Source organism: Impatiens glandulifera, chromosome 2 (genome assembly GCF_907164915.1).
Source record: "Impatiens glandulifera chromosome 2, dImpGla2.1, whole genome shotgun sequence".
NCBI classification, from domain to species: Eukaryota; Viridiplantae; Streptophyta; class Magnoliopsida; order Ericales; family Balsaminaceae; genus Impatiens; species Impatiens glandulifera.
Window position 1 is genome coordinate 61,997,413 of NC_061863.1, and position 20,918 is coordinate 62,018,330.

The window sequence follows — 20,918 nt, forward strand, 5'->3', positions numbered from 1 at the left end:
TTAACAGGGAAGACAATGGATCAATAAAATAAAGTCCCAATATATTAGCTAGCTAGGTTTTACTGATCAAAATAACGTGATTATGCAATTAAATAAAACAGGTTTTCGATCATCCATGAAGATAATAAACACGAATGCAGAAATCTCAGCGTCGTTTATTTCATATTTGATTACAAATAGAAGTGTGGCTAATAGAGTAATAAGCCTAACTAGAAATTGGGTACACAACAATCTTCCCCGTAGCTCGGCCAGTTTCCAGATAAGAGAATGCTTCTACAACTTGTGAGAATGGGAAAAGGCCGTTGGAGTCGACAATTGGCTTCACTTTTCCACTTTCCAAATACGGATTCAATTTCTCCAAGACGGTGCCTGTCCCTTTAACCACAAACCTAAAACCAGGAGGCTCGACCGCCCCTGTCAGAACAACCGCGCTCCCACCTTCCTTCAGAGCTTTCACAGCCTTCTCGCCTTGTCCTGTTAATAACATAAAGTGATAAATTTTCAGCATTTCAATCAAAAACTACTCTTTATAACATACATATATCTGTCTAATTAATTACCAACGGTGTCGTAGACAACGTCAAACTTCTCGGGTAGGTCCTCGAAACTCTCTTTTGTGTAGTCAATAACCAGATCAGCACCAAAGCTTTTAACAATCTCTAGTTTACCAGTGCTTGTAGTGGCTGCTATTCTTGAAGCACCAAAGACTTGTTTTGCTAGCTGACCAGCCATAGTGATGATATGTAATAACAATGAGATTATGGTTTTCTAATCTTGTAAAGAAGAAAGGTGTGTAATGTACCTGAATTACTAAAGATCCTACTCCACCAGCACCTCCAAGAACAAGGATTGATTTCCCAGAAGAAAAACCAGACCTTTCAAGACCTTCATAGGCAGTCTGTATTGCTAATGGAAGACCAGCAGCCTCAGCAAAGCTTATGTTCTTAGGTTTAAGAGCTAATAGTTTCTCTTCAACAGATGTGTATTCACCTAAAGACCCAAACTTTTTAGGCCCTTCCAATGCATTTTCATTTATGTTTCCATAAACTTCGTCTCCTTCTTTAAGCGTCTTCACTTGGCTTCCCACTTTCACTACTACACCCGCTACATCGTACCCAGGAACAGTCTACAATGATTTCAAGCAATTACAAATTTACAATAGGTTTTGAATACTCAGATAATTATAGTAAAACTAGGTTATTAAACAGAAATTTGACATTTGAATTACCGGAGGAGAGGAATCGGAGGACTTGAATTTCCCAAGTCTTCTCTTGAAATCAACTGGGTTTAAAGCAGCAGCAGCAACCTTGACAAGAACCTGGTCGTCATTCACTGGCGGCACCGAAACGTTGCTTTCGAGCTTCAAAACGTCGACAGCACCGTACTCTGCGTAAACCCAAGCCTTCATTAGCGACGGAGTTGAAGCGCTAGTGACGGTTTCAGTAGAGGCAGGGGAAGATTGCGAATTTGCTGAGATTTTGAGAGGAGCGAAAAGAGGAGAGGAGGATGAAGAAGAAGATGGAATCTTTAATCTAGTTTTGGGTATGGAGATTATAGATAATGGGGATAGATTAGATGCAAGAGAAAGTGAATGTTGTAGAGTTGTTCTGAGCGGTAGAGTTGTAGTCGATGAAAGAATGGCTTCCATTTGATCTTCTTTAGCTTTCTTCTTCGATGATCAACTTGGTTGATGTTACTCTTCTTATCTCTTCTGCACTTTCTCTATTTTCTTTCTCCCTTGTTTGTGTGGTGGCAATGTGTTTCTTCCTTTTCCCCATTTTTTTAATTACAGTAACAAGTAACAGTATAAAACGAAAATTCGGTGTCATGAATTGAGTCGGAGATAAGAGTCGGAAATAATGTCTTTATCGTATTAGATTTAAGTCCAATGTTGTCACATATTCCTTATACCAAATTTAATCTCTCTATCATTATTTTTTTTATTATTAAGAAAATTTATGGTTTATTTTCATTTTTTACACTTCTACAAAGTTCTTAAAAAAATGTCCAAATTTTTAATTTTTTTACCAACTTGGTACTCCAGATTTCAAATTAGTGCGTGGAAGGAACAATATAGTAACAAAACAAAATTAAGGATAATGATAGTAGATGGAGCTTTAACTATTTCCTTCAATCTGTCAAAATATAAGGGTGTTTGATAACATCAAACTAACATATATGAAAACAGAGGAAGATCCTGAAATGGTCACATATATAAACCATGTTTCAGTTTGTCCAAAATCATACATACCATCTCAAAACTTCTTCCATCAAGAAATATACAAGTGAAAATGCCACCACTAGTGTCTCAGAATGTAACTCAGTCACTTCATTCAACATTCTATCATCTTCCTAAGCGAATCTCTTAAACTCTTCAGCTCGACATTGTTTACTTTGTTCACCACCTTCCAAAATAAAGGATAAATTTACACACTTTTAATGTCATTTAGAGAAGTCAAATCAAAGTAAGCCTATAGAGAAGAAAAGTTGCATACTTGCAATGTGAGGATGGTCAAGCTTTTCCCATCAAAGCTGGTTGTATTTGCATCTATTACTTGAAGTCCCAAACAGCATACTGCCTCCAGAAGCCTCGTTAGGCCGCCTCTCCTTTTCTCGCTATGGACCTTGAGCGAGAATTCTCTTGCACTAATCTGGCTTAGCTCCACTTCCGGCTACTCAAACAAACACCAAATTATGGAAAGTGCAAAAAACTATCAACATTCTAATGATATCATGTTTGATAAGGTTGTTTTAAATTAAGTTCATTCAATAACTGTGATTTAAATTCAATTCAATTAAATCAAATTATGTTACTATAAGAGAAAAATAGTCTTTAAGTACTTTTCCAATATTAGTTCCACATATTATAAACTCAACTTAGATATAGTGTACGGAAATTTCAGGTATTTTCATTTGGTTTATTAAGTCTTAATTTTTCAGTTTGATGAAACACACCCTATGTCCGTACCTTCATCGCCTTTCTTCCACCCAGAGGGTTCTGTTTGCGAGTCTGCAAATTTCCCCTGCTTCTAATAACATCCTTGGATTCCATATTCCTGATTACATCACAATAATCGTCTTGTTTATCCAATTCATCAAGTTGAATTTGAAGTTCAACTGCCATTTTCTTTAAGTCTTCTATATACTTGACTGCATCACCAAGTATGGAAGCTTTGTCCATCTGCAGAAATCAGTTCACATATCAATATCCAAAACTTTTGCCGAAAAATTAAATAGCAGGTGAAGGATTTGATTACCTTAGTGATATTGGGTACTGCAGATCGAAGCTTGTAGAGCCCATCTTTGATCCTCGTCCTTCTATTTCTCTCTGTGACCAGATTCTTTGACCGATATTCCTTTTGGGTCTTTTGGACTGACTTTAAATTTACATCTTTCTCAGCTAGTAGTTCATTGACAGGCTTACTTAAATCAATCTTCTTAGGTCCCAGATGGATTGCAAGAGAGAGATGGCTTGAATTGGAAACGAATGAATTAGGATCACTGTGACTCAACGGACTTGAATTAATAGAAGATCCTTCACATTTCAAACAGGTGGTTTCTTCATGTGGGCTTGGAACAACCATTAATCTGTTAAAAGGATCGGGACATTGATTGCTCATAATGGAATGTTGGCTCATGATGAGTTTGATCATCCTTTCATCCCTGGGGATCTAGTAGAAGAAAAAGATAAAGAAAACACATTAGCATGTTAATTAAGACAGACAAAGAAGAAACCAGTTTTTGTACTTGATTTCTGCTGTAGAGTTCAATAAGACCGCCAACAACCGGTATCACTACTCGAGTTCCTCCTGACTCCTGCCCATGAGAACAATGAGAGCAAAACCGAATCCTTTTAGGCTTTTGATGTGGTCAAAAGAAATTGAGAAAACAGAGTTCAGAGTGGGATGTCGAGTTCATCAGCTACTATATATATATATGTTGATGAAGAGACCAACAACCCTAATCTTAAAATGTTAAACATTGCTCAATTGCCTCACAAGCTGGTTATTTCATCCAAAACAAGATCAATATTACAGGTAAATAAATTGGTGGTAATAAAAATTAGGTACCTTGGACGGATGGAAATTACTATTGTCGTCTTGAATAACAATCCATCTTGATTGGTTCGATATGGCTACCTCCCCATGAATAGTACTGATAAGTAGTTTCAAAGTTATCATTAAACGTTTGTTTGTGTTGAGAATTGACATAAAAACAAGAGTAGAAAGGTACCCAGAATACAAAGAGATGGAGGAAGGGAAACGAGCAAGTGTCTGACAAGCCGTGGTCCATAGTGGGTGGTGAACATGGGTATCTCTACAACGAACTGAGACAGTGCTTTCTCCATTTTCCATCTTGACATTTTCACAAACACCATAGCTGCCAACACAACTGCAAGAACTCCATTCAATGAACCTGCAAAATCAGTAGTTTCAAAATTATAAATCAATGAAAGAAGGTGGAGATGAGATTATAATGTGGGATGAGTTAGTAAGTTACCTAGAAGGGTCTTCTCCCAATTCCCAAAGAACACAGTAATCCCAAGTCTTGGACTGGATGAGGGGCTGTATCAACTTCAGAACTCCTTCCGGCTCCTCCGAGGAGACCACCGGACCCTTCATCTCCTTTCCTTTCCTTGGTTAAGCCTGAGAGCAGTCTGTCTGCGGTCCGTTGTGCCAGCCAGCCTATTTAACAGTTTTTTCCTGTGAAAGGTGAAAAGGCAGGTCTAGACTATAACAGACTCTTTGATTGAGTCTGTACCAAATCTCTGTCAGAAGAATAATATTGTACTCTCTCTCTCTCCCTCTCTTTCTCTCTCTCTTCATATTGTTTCATCTTGATTATTTTTAAAATTGTTAATTTAAATATTATCAATGAAAAATAAAAATAATTGCAAATTAAATAATTTAATTGCTTAAGAAATAGCTAATCTCTAACACTAAAGCAGCAAAATGGACACTGAGCAATATTCCATACAGAAAAATAACAGTAAATTCCCATTAATCCAGGTTTTATCACATTTATATATTCAGGAAATAATCAAATAACCCGAGATCAAATAAGGTGAGAGAAAAAAAGTGAGTCAAAGATGGTAGAAATGGTCAGTAATGGTCCAAAATGGATTTTGGTACAAACACTAATACATGGATTTATTTTAGCTTCTTATTTTTATTTTTTTTAATATTTTTTAATAAAATTTTATTTTAATTCAATGAGTATATTTAAAGTCATTATTATTATTATTATTATGTTCAAGTGAGAAATAACATTACACACATTGATTTAATTTGTTATAAGTTAGTATTCAAAATAATTTTATTAATATAAATATCAAAATTAGATGAAAATAGTGAATTAAGTAGTTCTCAAATAAATAAATATTTCTTAATTATAAATTTATAACAAATTAAAATTAATATATTTTATTAACTCAGTGAATTATTATTTGTTTTCTTGTTCAATCTTCTTTGTATTAATTTTTCTTTTGATTTAAAGGTATTCTTAAATTAAATTAACTTTGTTTAAATATATATTTTTGAAAATTTGGCTCAATTTATTTTCTCTTTATTTATCTTAGAAAACTTTAATTGAGAAAGGACTCCTAAGTTGTGTTAAAAGAAATCTACTCATCAATAGATAGTTTATCAATTGATGAGGAGAAAAAGTTAAATTTGGTGTTTACCATATTAAACCAGTTATACTTTATCAATATCATCATGCATCTAATCAAATATCCATCTAATTGAATGTAATAGATATTTATCTATTGATTTTGATAATTTTTAGATGTGAATTCACTAATTTTAAGCAATTTTGTTATTAATTTAATAAAATTAATTAAAAAAATATTAACATATAAGAGACAAAAAAAAAAGTAATAAATAATTTTATATTTTTTAATTAAGAAAAAATAATATTATACCTAATAACTATATGAATGGTAACATTTTAGTCTTTTAAGTCACTGATTTTATTGAACAATCATGACAATTTTATTTTATTTAAATTTTCTTATTAAATAAATACTTTAAATTGGTATGTATAGTAATTTTTTTTATTGTAGAGATTTGTTGATTACTTCCACAAATTCTCTCAAATACTTCAAATATTGAAACCATGTATCCAAAGGAAATAATATTTATTTTGTTGTGATGGACCGATGGTATAGATATAAGGGTTTAAGTATTTGGTCTCCCATAATAAGGAAATTCACAAAAATATATTGAAGTAACTAAAAGAAATAAGTGACTATGAAATATATTTTATAATAAGAGATGAAATGATTGGGAATATTTATTATTTATTTTATAATAATAGATGAATAGTGCTCTTTTAGTCTCTTAAATCGATTCTTACCGGCTCAAAACGCTCTAAACCGATGGAATTAAACCATGACATTTTGATCTCTTAAACCGACTCTTACCGGCTCAAAACGCTCTTAAACCGACTCTTACCGGCTCAAAACGCTTTTAGATAAAATTTAACGGTCCTCTCGTTGATAATGATGACAGTGAGGATTGGGATGATAGATGTTTGTCGCCTCTGCCACACGATGTCATAAACGTTTAACCAATTCGATCCCGCCGCCGCGTTATTGAATTTTGAGGGTTAAAAGAAAGAAGAATAGAAGAAGATCTCTGGAGACATTTCTGCAAACAATGGAAATCATACTAATGGAGCGCGATGTTCCGTTTTCTGCTATTCCAGAAGGTATGCAGTATTCACGACTCATGATCCTCCTCTTATCTTAATTAGTTATGCTTATTGAATACCTCATGATGTAATTATGTTTTGTTTCTAGTTGAGCCTCCATGAACTATTCGTGATTTCATTCTTCTCCTAATTAAACTTAACCATCCTTAAATTGTTTTGATTCCGTATCGGTTTTGATTCATATTTCTTTCTTCCGCACCAAGTATGAATTGGAGTTTCTCATTCTATTCTTCTGGGTGATAACAATATTAACTTAGCTGAAGTCTTTAAATCACTACTTGTGGCCAACAATCATATCTTCCAACACTAATTGTTTACATATATAAAATTATATCATATGGATGATGATGATGATGATGGTGTAAAAGGGGGTTGGACAAATCATGCCAACCACACAACTGCATACACCAGAATCTATAAATATAAATATATATATAGATATATTATGCTAAGTTCAACAAATATCAGTATCAACTTGAGCATGATCATTTGATGGCTTTCCGAGTTGTAGGCAATTTATAGGAGGGATAGTGGGGGAATTCAATTCCCCAAAACTCTGCCAACAGAAGGGATCATACATGTGGTTATGTTCTTGAAGAGGTTTAAGTTGTAAATTGGTCAAGGTAACATCAGTACATGGCACTGTGTTGCTACAGGAAAGGTGTGCTGCTTTCACTGTGTACGTTCCTCTTATGTTTTCAAAGGTTATTCCTGAAAGACCCACAGCTAATGTATGATTCGTGCATTGGGTTTTGTCGCAGTAGTACTGGTCTATAACTATCGGCACTTCAACTTCAGAAACTTGAATATTTGAGAATAATACTCCCTTCACAGACCCTGACCCACCCTGCAAAATCAGTCAATCTTTCTTTCAGGGGGGGGACGAATTCATTAATTTCATACTCAATTTCAGTTTTATTTTACCTGCCAGGTCTTTATTCTGACACCATTCATTGTGTTCTTCATTACTACATTCCGGACAGTAATGTTCGAGACACAAGCTTTTGTTTGGTCCCTTCCTAGTCCTCCTATGCTGATTCCATGTCCAGGTCCGCAATTGACATCGTGTATGTACACATTTGTGCATCCAGTTTGTATTGACACACAATCATCTCCTAATTGAGGGAGGGGGGAAACAAATGTTGTAATTAAGACAATTAAGTTTGAGAGGATGATGATGATGAAAACTGGAAAGAAGGAAGGAATTATTACCACATGCAAGATTGCTATTTCGGATTAGAACATCCCTTGAATTCTGCAAATGAATTCCATCGGTATTGGGGCTGTCACCTGGAGATAAGGTGGCAATGTTGTGTACGGACACCCCCATGCAGTTGTCAAACTTAAGGTGGCATTGAGGGCTGTTTTGAATGGTAATGCCTGTGACTGTCACGTTAAAACTCCCATAGAACCTTACTGCCTGCATTGAATGCCAAATTGGTAATGTTACAAAAAGGTTTTATTGAGGAGTATGGACCATTACTATTGTCAATAAATTCTCACAATGGGTCCTTACAGTTGGTTTAATGCTTGGCATTTTCCCTGTCTCTGCACTGCTTATCTGCCAGACAAATTGTTCACTATAAGGAACTAGATAATGGTGGAACTATAGTCAAAGGGCATGAAACAAGTTTTACTGGTATAGGCGGAATTTCTTCCGTTGTCTCATTAAATGGAATAAGTGGATCTAATTCTTCATATTCTGGATCGATATATGGATACTTGTCCCACCAGACGGAGCCTCTTCCATCTATGATTCCCGTCCCTTGGATTGTGAGTCCTATTAGTTTTGTGAATTCAAGCCACTGTAGTAGACCTGAGCCCCAAGCTTTGGAGCTCGTAGGAGCCATAATGGTGCCATCAAGCTGCAGGTCATAAGCACCAATTTATCCCCAGTGAGTTTATTACCTTTATTGTTTCTTCAAGAAAGAAACTAAGCATTATCTACCTGAAAAACAATGTCATGTTGGCAGTAGGGACCAGAGAATGAAATGGGGCCAACAAGAAACTCATACTCTGATGGAACCAAAACCATTGATGCCTTAACTTTGCAAGCAGCTGCCCATGCTGCCTGAAATGCCTGTTTGCACCATAGCAATGCAATTTTTCTTTAGGAATTTCAACTCAATTTATCTATATGATAAGGAAGAAATTTATTGTGGAAATTTTGAACTAGTGTTACCTTTGTGTCATCACTTGTTCCGTCTCCCTTGGCACCAAAGCTAAGAACATTAAAGACAGAGGAAGAGGAGGGGCTTTGCTTTGGACTTGGAACTGGAGCTAATGTAGGATGATCCTTTGGGGAAGTCGTCGGAGTCTTGGATTTTTGTTTACTACCGTGGCTCTTCCCTTTCTTCTTGTACAAAGAAACTGTGTCTCCTCTGTTTTGCGCCCAATGCCTTCTTTTCCTGGCATGGCAACCCTCCATATTTGATGACCAAACAAGGAAGGCTATCAGAAACATGGACATCACGCTTCTAAAGCTAAATCCCGTCTTCTTCATCCTTAATAGTTTTGTGCTTGTGTGTGAGTGAGATAGAGAGAGAAAGCAATAGAAGGATGCCCACATTGGAGAGGAGATGGATCACTTTTTATATAGCAAGGGGTGCAACAGAGCTTATGGGAGGACTGTAGAATGTAGAGCCATGAAGTTGTAAATAAAGAAGGTGACTCTCCCAACTTTTTTTTCCTTATTGAGAATCTTTTTTTAATTCATGTCTTCATGATGGGTCCCAATTTCAACACATGGAATTGTTTGGTTGCATGTGAATCAAACAATAGCCATTGAACCCAATAACCCAGCTTGCATAATAGGGACATTCATCAAGACTCTAACCCATGTGGAAGTGGAACCACTTATTGTTTCTGTTTCTGAAAATGTTTATTCGTACAAACAAGAATAAGTGTTTCCAAATGGGTCTGTTTGCAAGATTACTTGAAGGCTTTCATTTGAGTTTTACTTGCTTGCGCTAGGTAAGCACTTAAAGGAAAGTTATTTACTTATTGGGATCGGTTAGGTAAGCTGGACGATGTGGCGGGGTTTAGGGCAGGATAAGGAGCACCTTAGTGATAGGGTTAGAGAGAGAAGGGACAGTATGGTAAAAACTTATGTTTTAGTGAATAATTGAAGCAAAAGCACGCACGTGATTGGGGTGGGGGAAGAGATGTATAAGTTGTGAAAGTGATCACAAGAGCTCATTTTTAATGTCACATGCATACCCCTTCACGGGCTATATAGTTTTCTGTTTTGTAGTTTTGTCTATTTAACCAGCAATGTTGGCCCATGACTTCCTCTCCCCTCTTACCTCCCTAAAATAATAATAATATAATACATGCCTAATTGTTCCAATTTTACTTTAATTGGAACCTACGCTTTCCAAAATCTGCATTACTTATCTCCAATTCCAATGCCAATTGCTTTTACCAATTTTCACATGTAAATATTTTTTTTATTATTATTAGTTGATCATAAAGTCCCAACTTGTTTCATGTTTGATTTCTTATTCCATTTTTGGTGCAGTGGGACATTCTATAAGCCGTCTTGTAGTGGGACAAGGAAAAGAAGCTCTCGTGAACCTTTACAACACTCTCGTGAACAAACCAGATTCAGATAGATTGTAAGTAGGCTCTCTTCCTCTCTCTTGCTATTTACTTTTAATTGGACTTAACCATGGCCTTAAATCCCTTTTGTTGGTGGTAATAGCAAAACTAAGAAAAACCCATTTCAAATTATGACTTGTTTAACCAAAAAAAAAAAAAAGGGAGGAAAGTGGCTAAGTTTTAATTAATTACATCTTTATTGTCCTGTATCGGTTCTGACAGCTGGCCAGTTACCAGATTACTAAGTAAATCACAGTAATAATAAACAAGAATAGGTCCACAACAAACGTTAAAATGCCTGCCTGTAGGTAATTTTTATTTTTATATGAGAAACTACTAGCTGAAGAGTTAGCTAAAAGACACTTAATTTCCCCTGGATTTGATTAGCTAGAACCCAACCCATGTCAATCCTTGTCTCTGTCCACAAGCATGGTTTTTGTAGTGTTATTTTTGTAATGTTGCGATGATGAACTTGTTTCAAATGTACGATTATTGTACATCCGTCGAATCAAATAATAAACAGAAATGTTTTTGCATAGTTGATGTAAATAATTAATTGCCCCCACTTGTCTTAACATTTAGGAATCAAACGAACTCTAGCCTCCCTATGATTCCGTGACAATTATTGAAGTATAATGCTTAACTACTTGACAAAATAACTGTTTAGTCTAGAGCCAAACTCATCATTTAATTATCTCATGAAAATCATATAATTCAAATAATAATCAATTAACTTTTTGTAATCTCAAGGTTATTTTCAAATAATCTTGATGCATGGCATGCAATATTTTGGCATCTGAAGAAGGGTTTCAGTTAATTATGTTGCTTTTCCGTAGTAGCATTGGAAATAAGCAGCTTTAGAGACAGTGGTCAGAATTGTACGTAGAGGAGCAAGAATTTCAGCATTGATGAATTATGAAGAAAATGGGGGTGGGGGAAAGAAAAAACTGTTGCGCTGTCGCAATTAGCAAAGCATCTAAAGCTGCTGCCGGCCAGCCACTACTGTCATTTGAGGTATATTTTGTTTGTTTCTCCTTCATTCATAGTGTTAATTACAAATTAGGATCTGTTTGGTTGTTTGTCAGCATCTGCTGGCTGGCTGGCTGTTTGCTTGCATATTTGCTTAAATTTCTCAAAGTCACAACAGAACAAGAAATTGATCATGAACAAGGACTTCACGGACCAGAATGGGTTCCTCCGTATTTATTAGCCCGGCCGGCCGGTAAAAAAAAAAGAAGAATAGCTAGCTTTAATTTCATATACCCTACCCTACACTTCACCACATTATTAAGATTATTTTGGACTAGACCATGATAAGGTCAGGTCCCTTTTTGTCTCTGCTGCATGAAAACTCCTCTCTCTTGACCCACAGGGATATGGGTCAGTACTCCTTTAAATTTCAAGAATATATATGATCCCAAATCTAGGGCTGGTGTTACATCTTATCATTAAACTAAAATAATGACAAAATCACAATGACCCGTGTGTGTACTTACGTGTACCCAAATGCATTATTGGTTATATGTATGTGCAATTATTTTTTCTCATTTAATGTTCTTATCATAAATATTGTTATTAATAAGCAAACATACTATTAATTGATTTATTCTTCTCAAAACACACACAAAATTACATAGTATAAATCTCCCATCTTTCATCCTAAATTTACTTGGCTTCGATGGGAGATATCTTTAATTGTTATAAAATCATATATAAGTAACTTTTTTTTTCTTGTCTGTATAATATATATGGCCAACTTCTCAATCAGCTAGCTCTATGTAAACTGTCATTACTAGTTACTATAAGCAGACCGAAAGACACATCAAAGTTCGGTATGCAAGAAATCCTCCCCAGCGGTTGGTTTCAGTACAAGCTCCACATCTTCATCTCCCACGTAAGCCTTGTCCGAAGAAGTTATGCATTCGGCCGAAGGCTGCACATATCCATAATTAAACCCTGTAACAGAGTTACAATATGTCTCCGCAACTCCATCTTTGCTCTGCAGGTTAATATTATTCAACACTATATGCTCGCACGGGACTGTATCACTGCACGCAAAATTCATTGCTCTCTCCGTCTTCGATGTCCCACTAATATTCCTATACAGTATTTGACTTATCTCCACTGCAGATGTCTGCAAATTAACAAGTTTTCATTTGCTTATATACTATGTAATTTTTTTGTCTTATTAAGGTTTCTGTTTTTTTGGTACCTGGTTTTGACAAGATTTAGGTGAGTCGCAGTAGAATTGATCGATAATAATGGGGTTTGAGACGTCCTCCATCCTGACATTCTGAAAGCGAATGGAGCGGACGTAACCAGACCCTCCCTGCCATGTCTTGATCCGAAGGCCATTGGTTGTATTTCTTAGGAAGGCTGTATCCAACACCACTTTTGTTACTATGCCTGTTGAGTTATCCTTTCCAAGGCTTCCAATGCTGCAAACAAGATTAAAATTTAATTTGTTTTTTTTATTTAAACTCATCCATTTAGTGGAAAGATAAGAAATAAGCACTTATTAGGATCAGTTTCAAATTTCAATAATGTATAAGTGCAGATAAATAATACAGTTTCTATATATATTTTTCAAATTTGGACCTTATGCCATGACCAGGTCCACAATACAATGTTTTCATCTTGATATTTGAACTTCCATTAACAATTGAGATGCAATCATCCCCTACAAGCAAATAAGAAGAAGAATTAAACCAAATCTTTATCACTGCTTAACTAAAATTTGCAAACTGACCTGTCCCAATTTTGCAGTCCTGCATGATGACATTGGTTGATGCAGTGATATGGATTCCATCTGTGTTAGGGCTGTCTCCCGGAGAAGAAACTTCAATACCAGATAACCGAACAGAATCGCATCGCGATACCACAAAATGCATCTGCTGGCTGTTTTTTAATGTCAGCCCTTTCACCCTTATAGCCGAGCTTGAATCTATGGTGAATGCCTGCAATTATCATATACATATAAAAAAAGCTCTTATTTGTATTTTTAATCTAGTGAAAACATATGTTAATCTAGTTACCAATTACTTACAGTTGGAGCTCCTTTGCAAGGCTGCAATCATGAAACCAACAAAATAAATCAAATTAGTCTTGTTTATTGATTGTGAGAATTGCATAATAATAATAGTAATAATAATAATACATTAGTCTTGTTCTTCTTGCAAGATGCTGCCCACCAATTGCTCCCAGAACCATCTATTACTCCACTTCCTTGAAATAGTACCCCGGTTAGATTCGAAAACTCGAGCCATGTTCTCGGTAACTTTGGATCCCATGTTTTAGGATCATTGGGTGCCACTATTGTTCCATCAATCTGTTATTGTCAAAACAACTCGATAATATTAAATAGAGAAAGCTTTTGCCATCACTACATAAAAAAACAGAGATTTGACTACATTTTTCGCGAGAATACCTGTACAATAAACCTTTCGGCACAGGGCCCCTTAAATTTCGTGGCATTCACCAAATACTTGCGTTCAGCAGGAACCAATAAAACCGATCTTGCAGTTGAGCAAGACTTGTTCCACGCACTTATAAACGCCTGCCAAACAACAACTTTTTTTAATATATATTCAAGTAAATAGAACAAAAACAAAACATTAAGTGAATCAAATGATCACACCAGAGTATCATCAGCAACACCGTCTCCAACAGCACCAAATGAGTCGACATTAACATGAACTTTTCCGCGATGTAGAAATTCTGGCAAAGGGTAACCTTCAAGATCAAAGTCAAACTCTTCAATAACTTGTTCAATGTCAATATCATCATATGATGATGATGATGATGAAGAAGTACTATAGCTAGCAGCAGCAGCAGCAGGAGGAGGAGGCAGTAAGAGTAAACCAAATAGAAATAATGAAACAAACAAGAATTTAATATCCATGATGATGATGATGATTATTATTATTATTATAGGAGTAATTGTAAGTTGAATTTGTATAAATGAAGTGAAGACATAAGGTGTATTAATATAGATATGGTGAGGGGGATTAGAAATTAAGAGAAATAGTGGTATGATTTTAATGGAATGTGGCTTGGCTTGGAAGTACATGAAGGTGTATTATTTTTTCAACAAAACCCACTCTTGAAGTTTAAAGATCTTTTGGAAGGACATTGCTTTACTCTTCAAACTTCTACTTCCTTCTCCCCCACTAACATAAAAAAGATGATTGTTTGTATTTATTGGTAGAATTACACTTGATCAAATATGAAATCACAACAAAAAAAGACTAGCAAGTCTACATCATATGAGAATATTAATTGTAACTTTATGATAAAATGCAAATAAAGTATAATCTTGTCTAGGAAGAATTTTCATAACGAGTGTCTTCATTTCCCGTCTTATTTGAAATCTGATAGAGAAATTAAACCGCTAATTAATTAATTAATTATTGAATCCAGATCAGACTAAATGTGCCATAATACACATATTATATTTTTATTTACCTTGAGTAATTATGCTGAAGTTAAACAGGGCTTTAATCATTTCCTTCTATGATTTTAGTAATAGCGGGTTTATTCAGTCAAATAAGATTGGAATAAATCTCCTATAAATGTTTAGAATACTTGCATCTTATTAAACAGCTTAGGAATACAGACATACCCTAAATAGCTATAAACTTAAAGAGCACTAAAAATTAAAAGCTATCAAACTGAATTACATATTCCCATCCAATCTCTCACGCCTTAATCCCATATCGAAAAATCATTCCCTTCCTCCTAAACATATATGAAGGTTTTGTTTATAAGGGATTTTATCTTAAAAAGTATTTTACTACTAATTTATTGTAAATAAGAACAAATAATTAAGCTGGAAGAACCCAGTATTTAGAGATAATTAATATTTCTCTGCCTCAACTTCTATTAAGTCTCGGCTAATATCTTATCTAAATTATGCATCAAATTTTTTTTCGATTTTTTTCGTCTAACAATAATAAACACAATTAACTATATAACATCACCAACATATTTGTTTTTCACAACTAGGTATACTTTCATCTATTATTATTCTTAGTTGTGATTTTTGTATTAAAAATAAAATATTTGAGTGAAAATTTGTGAATTTGTATTCAAATTAAAATATTTAATTGAAAGTTTGTGATTTTTTATTCAAATTAATATATTTGAGGGAGGAATTATGATTTTGTATTAAGTTAAGATCGGAGAATTGAAAATGTAATTTGTTATTATTTTCACTAAAATTATAAATAAAAAATTATTGGAGATTATGAGTATACGAGTTAAAAAAATAAAATTTGGGGGAGAATTAAATCAGACATATTTGATAATTAGATTTTTTATTTACACTTATTTTTGGTTTTATTTTTATTATTATTTATTTATTCCAAATTATTTTAATTAAAATCCAGTCATTTAATTTTTTTTTCTTAATTCTCACTTTAGAAAACATAATACAGAAGAGAGAAGAGATCTTGAAACCCCGACCCTCTCTAGTAGCCGTTTGCCCCTCGCCGCTCTCCGTCGCCTCTGACCCTCGCCGTTGCCGTCGCTATCGCCGTGGCCGTTGCCTACGTCTATTGCACCACAAGCATGGTGAATCACTGAAAGCCTATGCCGATTTTAATTGAGTAAAGATGGAGGAGAACCAGCTATCCAGGTAAATAAATAAGAATAAATCGGAAGAACTTGAAGCAGAAAATATAATTAGTAAATCGGAAGAAAAATATAAGTGCGCTGTGCTGGTATTAAACTTGAATTGCTTTATGAATCCAGCTCTGGTTATATTGTAATCGTCTAGATGTTTTTAAGTTGCAAATAGCTTATGAATCCAGCAGCTCTAGTTAGATTTGAATTGCAAATGTAAATGTAAATGTTTTTAAACTCTTTTATTTGTTTCATAAAATTCATGTTCTGGTTAATAACAGTATGATCAAACTTGATGATAATCCATGTTTGCTTGAATCTCTTATGTAGCAGTTATAGCTCATTCTTACCTCCACATTTGATGCAGAGAAAAACAACTTATATTTTGGAGGTTCAATTTCGATCAGACTTCATAAAGTAGGCGAAATCTGTTATCTGTGATGCCTCGTTATAGAGGCGATCTACCTGCTGTCCGCGTATACACTGTTTGCGATGAATCCAAGTGTGTTCCATCTTATGTTTAGAGCATCACTACGCTTATGAATATTTCAGATTCTGTATGAATATTGCATGTCTTTCGCTGCAGATATTTGATTGTGCACAATGTTCCATCCCTGGGTTGTGGTGATGAGTTGTCTAAGTTATTTGAATCTTATGGAGAGGTTGAAGAGTAAGCCGTTTCTCTCCCACCTAATTTCATCTTTCAAATGATTTTACATTCTTATTTTTTCAATTTCGTTTTAGCTGCAAACCCATGGATGCTGAAGATTGTGAGCCCTTCACTGACATTTTCTGGATCAAGTTCCGTCATGTTAGCAATGCCAGGTAAATGTTGGTTTTGTTGTGACGAAGGTTGTTGTTTTTGTCAAGACATGATGATGTGTGACCTTGTTTGTATATGTGAAAATATATATAGGTTTGCGAAAAGGAAATTGGACGATTCTGTTTTCCTAGGAAACAAACTGCAGGTATCATATGCTCCTCAGTTTGAGAGTCTCCCAGACACAAAAGAGAAACTAGAAGGCAGAAGAAAGGAAGTAATGGCAAGATTAAACAGTTAAGACAGACATCAACTTAGACTAATAAAATTGCTTGCTATTGTAAGATAATAGTTAATAAAATCTGTTTCAGGTCAAAGATCTGGTGTTCATCAGGCAGATTCTCCATCAATGACAAGTGGGAGTTCCGAACCAAAGAAATCTAACCACAAAGGATTTCAATACAGGAATTCTGAACAAGTAGAGCATGTCTCTAGCAATGATCCTTTGATCATGGCTAGGGTTTCCTCCAATCAGGATTATTTCCCATCCCAATCAATGAATAAAACTGTCCACATGGTTAGGGAGAAACTGAATAAGGTTAGACCAACTAGTTATGGTTCCTTTTGCTTTTCTCTGAAGTCATATAGTAGATGTAAAGAACACTAACTCAAGAATGTAAATGTATTGTTGTTGTAGATACAATCAAGCTCTGATAATTTGGAAGGTGGTGGCCCTTTGAAGAAACCTAAACCAGACAACAGAAGAAGAATCTGACAACCAATCCTTCCATTCTAGAATCAATCCAACAACCTCCTTCAATTTGGAAGAATATTCATATAACCTATGTCCAATGTTAGATTTGCTTCACCAAAGATCATGGTGGATGTACTTAATTAGCAAGAATGTTTTCGAGATCTATTTTGTTTCGTTTATTGAAAGTTTAAGAGCATTTATAAAACAATCCTAGTGAATTTTATAAATATTCTTCACATATATCTAATGGGTAATCAATCTAATTGAAATTGTGTTTTCAAGTGAACCAAATCATTCAAATATTGAATGAGCCCATCTGAATTGCTCTTGTTAAAGATCTGCAAAACCTAAGGTGATTCTAAATGGATGAATGTATCATCATCCATGAATGATCTGAATTGCTCTTGTTAAAGATCTGTAAAACCTAAGGTGATCTAAATGGATGAATGTATCATCATCCATGAATGATAACAGGCAGTACATAAACAAAACTGATCGAATTGTCATTTGAATTATTCAAGTTGAAACATTAAATTCAGCAAAATTCAAAAGATTTCTAGTATCAAAAATAAGGGTTCAAAACATTCAGAATTAATAAACAAAATCCAGATCTATTTAAAAGTCTTAAAAAGATAGATAATAGCAACAGAGAATCGATTAATCACCGCCGGCCTTCTGGTAGACGTAAGTCAAACCACACTTTCCACAGTAATGGCGATCAAAGTGATTAGCCATGAATGTTCCCGCACCGCACTCAGCGTTGGGGCACTCCTTCCTGAGCTTCTGAACTTTTCCAGAATCGTCCACCTTGTAGAACTGGAGGATCGATAGCTTTACCTTCTTCTTCTTGTGTTTGAGCTTCTTTGGCTTGGTGTAGGTCTTCTTCTTCCTCTTTTTCGCTCCACCGCGAAGACGTAACACAAGATGAAGAGTCGATTCCTTCTGGATGTTGTAATCGGCCAATGTCCTTCCGTCCTCAAGTTGTTTCCCGGCGAAGATTAGTCGCTGCTGGTCAGGAGGGATGCCTTCCTTGTCCTGAATCTTAGCCTTAACATTGTCGATCGTATCGGAAGATTCAACCTCTAGGGTTATCGTCTTCCCCGTAAGGGTTTTCACAAAGATCTGCATCTTTATGCCTGGAATTCGATTGACGCAGAAACCCTAAAATCTTGAACAACAAAATTTTATATCCGGTTGATTGACTAGGGTTTTTAGTTTAAAACTTGGGCTACAAAGGTATTCGGGCGGGCTTATAAGCCCATTTATCTTTTAATTGCTCTCTTGATGGGCCTACTCCAATAAAACAAAAGTTTTAACTTCAAGCAAGTTATTAAAAGTACATAAAAAAAGTTTAAAATTTATAAAAAAATATATAATTTTTTTTAACAAAATAAAATAATATATATATATATATATATATATATAACAAATAAGCTTAATATGATGTGATATTTCGAAACTTAATTTATTCATATTTATAAACAATTTTAATATCCGAATCCAAATTTAAAATATTATATATGTGTCCAGTCATATTAGATGGACACAAATTCCATCCTCAACCACCTTAAAAATATTCGCGTCATATTTAAATATTTGTGTACAAGTTTGACTTTTATTTAATTTCGTTCTTAGTCAAAGGTTTAGTTGTACAAGTTTGACCCCCTCAATACTGGTGGGGCTCATTTTCGACAAACTAAGCACTTTCAATGGCTCATTTTGTTTTTCTAAAGATTTTATTAATTATTTTACAAAAAAATTGAAACATTTCAGTATTTTCTGTATTAAACAAAAATATGGAACTTTTATTCTAAATTGTATATTAAAGAAAATGAAATAAAATTCTTACATAATCTTATGTTTAAACAACAAAACATGACATTAAATTTTTTTCTAATAAATTATCGAGTTTGTAGGTCATCCAGAAGAACGATTAACTCACCGTCCAACTCTACCGACTTTTCGTAACAAATCTCAGAAAATGTCATAATAATAACATTTTGAATGATACTCATCGGTCGACTACGATCATTAAAAGTTCGATGATTTCTCTAGAAAATAATTGAGATGATAAGTCAAATATGTAACATTATCATATTAAACGCATTAATCAAAATTTCAAACAACTATCTAAAGACTTAAATATCACCTATTGAATCATGATAGGGCCGACCCTAGGTAACCTCAGTAAGCCCACGGGATAGACTATTTATTAAAAAAAAATATAGTTAATTTTACTATTTTTCTAACAAAAAGTTTAACATAATAGTTTAAGATTAAAAAAATTATTTAGTTACGAGTTCAAATCTTACTTAAAAATATTTTATTTAACAATTTTATAAACTAAAATTAAGAAAGTTAAAAAAAAATTCTGAATCTCATTAATACTCCACAAAGGCTCAGATACTAATCATACCTCGACAATACAAAAGTAACTGAATTGACGCCGCATACAAATCATACCTCGACAATACAATACAAAAATAACTGAATTGACGACATGAATGTCCGTAAGATTTAAAGTTATGGTGGGTTTGAAAAAAAAATTATGATGGACTTAAATTTTTGTTGAGAAATTTATGAATGAAACATCAAACATGTATATTAGCGTTTTTTTTTTTTTTACCTATTTTTGAGATTTAAAAAAAATATATTGAATGAAATTAAAAAATTAAAAAATGAAGAGTAAGGTCACATTTTTATCTTCTTATTTTTCGACAATAAGGAAGATCCGCCCTTGTTGACCATAAATAACATTTTAATATTAAAATATTGACATTATTTGATAAAATAAAAATGACACTTTTTAAGAAATGCATGATGCATGACTACGCACTGTCATGGTTAACTTAATGGGCAGTGCCAGATGAGAAAAAACGAGAAAATTGCTTCATAATTACACGTTATGTCCATCTGGCTTATATAATTTGTTAAATATCAATTAGGAATGATGAATAATTGGAGAGAAGCTAATCAAGGAATTAAATTAATCAAGTACCAGCTAAACTTAGCTAGACAATATGATAATTAATCATCTTCTTTTCCACCACAACTGGTATTTCTAAATTATATTCATACCTATAATTATTTACAAATCCCTTATATATGGTTGTGGAATGGTGGTGGGCCGGTGCAAGATTATGGAATTATTATAACATTGCACTCCAAAAAATGATTCAGTGTTTCAAATAAGAATATTCAATTGAAGGTATTAGGTACTCCATTTCAATTAAAGTGTTTAAATAAAACTCGTGACATATGATATTTTCTTAAAAGATTGTATGTCACAAGTTCAATTATCAATTAAAACGCATAAAAAATTATTAATTTTGTTATTAACAACATTTTTTTAAAAGTATTGTGTTTCAATTTTTTTATTTATAAGATATTAGGAATATATAGTTTTCATTTTAGTGAACTAAACATAAATAACGGATTCAATTTTTATTTAGAACGTCTTACTAATAT

At 34.1% G+C, this 20,918-nt stretch overlaps 6 protein-coding genes and 1 long non-coding RNA gene across 7 annotated transcripts; 2 read left to right on the top strand and 5 right to left on the bottom strand.

The window, feature by feature from the left end:
- Positions 1-20: 20 nt before the first annotated feature.
- Positions 21-1,722, bottom strand: LOC124926048 (2-methylene-furan-3-one reductase). The gene is made up of 4 exons (XM_047466209.1): positions 1,229-1,722; positions 803-1,126; positions 561-720; positions 21-474 (listed from the first exon to the last, which is right to left on the bottom strand). The coding sequence occupies exons 1-4, from the start codon at positions 1,646-1,648 to the stop codon at positions 206-208; spliced, it is 1,173 nt and encodes a 390-aa protein (XP_047322165.1). The 5' UTR covers positions 1,649-1,722; the 3' UTR covers positions 21-205.
- Positions 1,723-2,100: 378 nt separating this feature from the next.
- LOC124927208 (transcription factor ABORTED MICROSPORES-like) lies at positions 2,101-4,815 on the bottom strand. Its single transcript, XM_047467579.1, has 8 exons — positions 4,501-4,815; positions 4,234-4,416; positions 4,071-4,155; positions 3,748-3,816; positions 3,258-3,671; positions 2,969-3,181; positions 2,496-2,672; positions 2,101-2,405 (listed from the first exon to the last, which is right to left on the bottom strand). Exons 1-8 carry the CDS (start codon positions 4,620-4,622, stop codon positions 2,334-2,336), a joined length of 1,335 nt encoding a protein of 444 aa, XP_047323535.1. The 5' UTR covers positions 4,623-4,815; the 3' UTR covers positions 2,101-2,333.
- Positions 4,816-6,504: 1,689 nt separating this feature from the next.
- Positions 6,505-12,525, top strand: LOC124923953. Its single transcript, XR_007098282.1, has 3 exons — positions 6,505-6,711; positions 10,235-10,331; positions 11,151-12,525. It is a non-coding gene; the product is annotated as an uncharacterized LOC124923953 (long non-coding RNA).
- Positions 6,952-9,368, bottom strand: LOC124923950 (polygalacturonase At1g48100-like). Its single transcript, XM_047463962.1, has 7 exons — positions 8,897-9,368; positions 8,663-8,794; positions 8,352-8,579; positions 8,231-8,275; positions 7,927-8,134; positions 7,639-7,829; positions 6,952-7,561 (listed from the first exon to the last, which is right to left on the bottom strand). The coding sequence occupies exons 1-7, from the start codon at positions 9,281-9,283 to the stop codon at positions 7,169-7,171; spliced, it is 1,584 nt and encodes a 527-aa protein (XP_047319918.1). The 5' UTR covers positions 9,284-9,368; the 3' UTR covers positions 6,952-7,168.
- On the bottom strand, positions 11,884-14,430 carry LOC124923952 (probable polygalacturonase At1g80170). The gene is made up of 8 exons (XM_047463963.1): positions 13,952-14,430; positions 13,742-13,870; positions 13,472-13,642; positions 13,361-13,381; positions 13,064-13,271; positions 12,913-12,994; positions 12,527-12,752; positions 11,884-12,448 (listed from the first exon to the last, which is right to left on the bottom strand). The coding sequence occupies exons 1-8, from the start codon at positions 14,381-14,383 to the stop codon at positions 12,137-12,139; spliced, it is 1,581 nt and encodes a 526-aa protein (XP_047319919.1). The 5' UTR covers positions 14,384-14,430; the 3' UTR covers positions 11,884-12,136.
- Positions 14,431-15,782: 1,352 nt separating this feature from the next.
- LOC124927250 (RNA-binding protein 48) lies at positions 15,783-17,591 on the top strand. Its single transcript, XM_047467638.1, has 7 exons — positions 15,783-15,949; positions 16,304-16,438; positions 16,523-16,606; positions 16,681-16,761; positions 16,853-16,992; positions 17,068-17,294; positions 17,394-17,591. The coding sequence occupies exons 2-7, from the start codon at positions 16,377-16,379 to the stop codon at positions 17,469-17,471; spliced, it is 672 nt and encodes a 223-aa protein (XP_047323594.1). The 5' UTR covers positions 15,783-15,949; positions 16,304-16,376; the 3' UTR covers positions 17,472-17,591.
- Positions 17,592-17,984: 393 nt separating this feature from the next.
- LOC124926711 (ubiquitin-40S ribosomal protein S27a) lies at positions 17,985-18,630 on the bottom strand. Its single transcript, XM_047466992.1, has one exon. The coding sequence runs from the start codon at positions 18,576-18,578 to the stop codon at positions 18,108-18,110; it is 471 nt and encodes a 156-aa protein (XP_047322948.1). The 5' UTR covers positions 18,579-18,630; the 3' UTR covers positions 17,985-18,107.
- Positions 18,631-20,918: the final 2,288 nt, after the last annotated feature.

Excerpts from the sequence above, each read along its gene's own strand:
- LOC124923950 (XM_047463962.1), bottom strand. The coding sequence starts at position 9,283 with ATGTGGGCATCCTTCTATTGCTTTCTCTCTCTATCTCACTCACACACA. Across the intron at positions 8,135-8,230 it reads TGCCAAGCATTAAACCAACT|GCAGTAAGGTTCTATGGGAG; the intron begins GTAAGGACCCAT and ends CATTCAATGCAG. Across the intron at positions 7,830-7,926 it reads AAATAGCAATCTTGCATGTG|GAGATGATTGTGTGTCAATA; the intron begins GTAATAATTCCT and ends TCCCTCAATTAG.
- LOC124927208 (XM_047467579.1), bottom strand. The coding sequence starts at position 4,622 with ATGAAGGGTCCGGTGGTCTCCTCGGAGGAGCCGGAAGGAGTTCTGAAG. Across the intron at positions 4,156-4,233 it reads TCCATCTCTTTGTATTCTGG|TACTATTCATGGGGAGGTAG; the intron begins GTACCTTTCTAC and ends ACTACTTATCAG. Across the intron at positions 2,673-2,968 it reads GTGGAAGAAAGGCGATGAAG|CCGGAAGTGGAGCTAAGCCA; the intron begins GTACGGACATAG and ends TTGTTTGAGTAG.
- LOC124923952 (XM_047463963.1), bottom strand. The coding sequence starts at position 14,383 with ATGTACTTCCAAGCCAAGCCACATTCCATTAAAATCATACCACTATTT. Across the intron at positions 12,995-13,063 it reads GGACTGCAAAATTGGGACAG|GGGATGATTGCATCTCAATT; the intron begins GTCAGTTTGCAA and ends ATTTGCTTGTAG. Across the intron at positions 12,449-12,526 it reads CTAAATCTTGTCAAAACCAG|ACATCTGCAGTGGAGATAAG; the intron begins GTACCAAAAAAA and ends GTTAATTTGCAG.
- LOC124926048 (XM_047466209.1), bottom strand. The coding sequence starts at position 1,648 with ATGGAAGCCATTCTTTCATCGACTACAACTCTACCGCTCAGAACAACT. Across the intron at positions 721-802 it reads TAGGATCTTTAGTAATTCAG|CTAGCAAAACAAGTCTTTGG; the intron begins GTACATTACACA and ends ATGGCTGGTCAG. Across the intron at positions 475-560 it reads CGTTGTCTACGACACCGTTG|GACAAGGCGAGAAGGCTGTG; the intron begins GTAATTAATTAG and ends TGTTATTAACAG.
- LOC124926711 (XM_047466992.1), bottom strand. The coding sequence starts at position 18,578 with ATGCAGATCTTTGTGAAAACCCTTACGGGGAAGACGATAACCCTAGAG.
- LOC124927250 (XM_047467638.1), top strand. The coding sequence starts at position 16,377 with ATGCCTCGTTATAGAGGCGATCTACCTGCTGTCCGCGTATACACTGTT. Across the intron at positions 16,607-16,680 it reads TCTTATGGAGAGGTTGAAGA|CTGCAAACCCATGGATGCTG; the intron begins GTAAGCCGTTTC and ends ATTTCGTTTTAG. Across the intron at positions 16,762-16,852 it reads CGTCATGTTAGCAATGCCAG|GTTTGCGAAAAGGAAATTGG; the intron begins GTAAATGTTGGT and ends AAATATATATAG.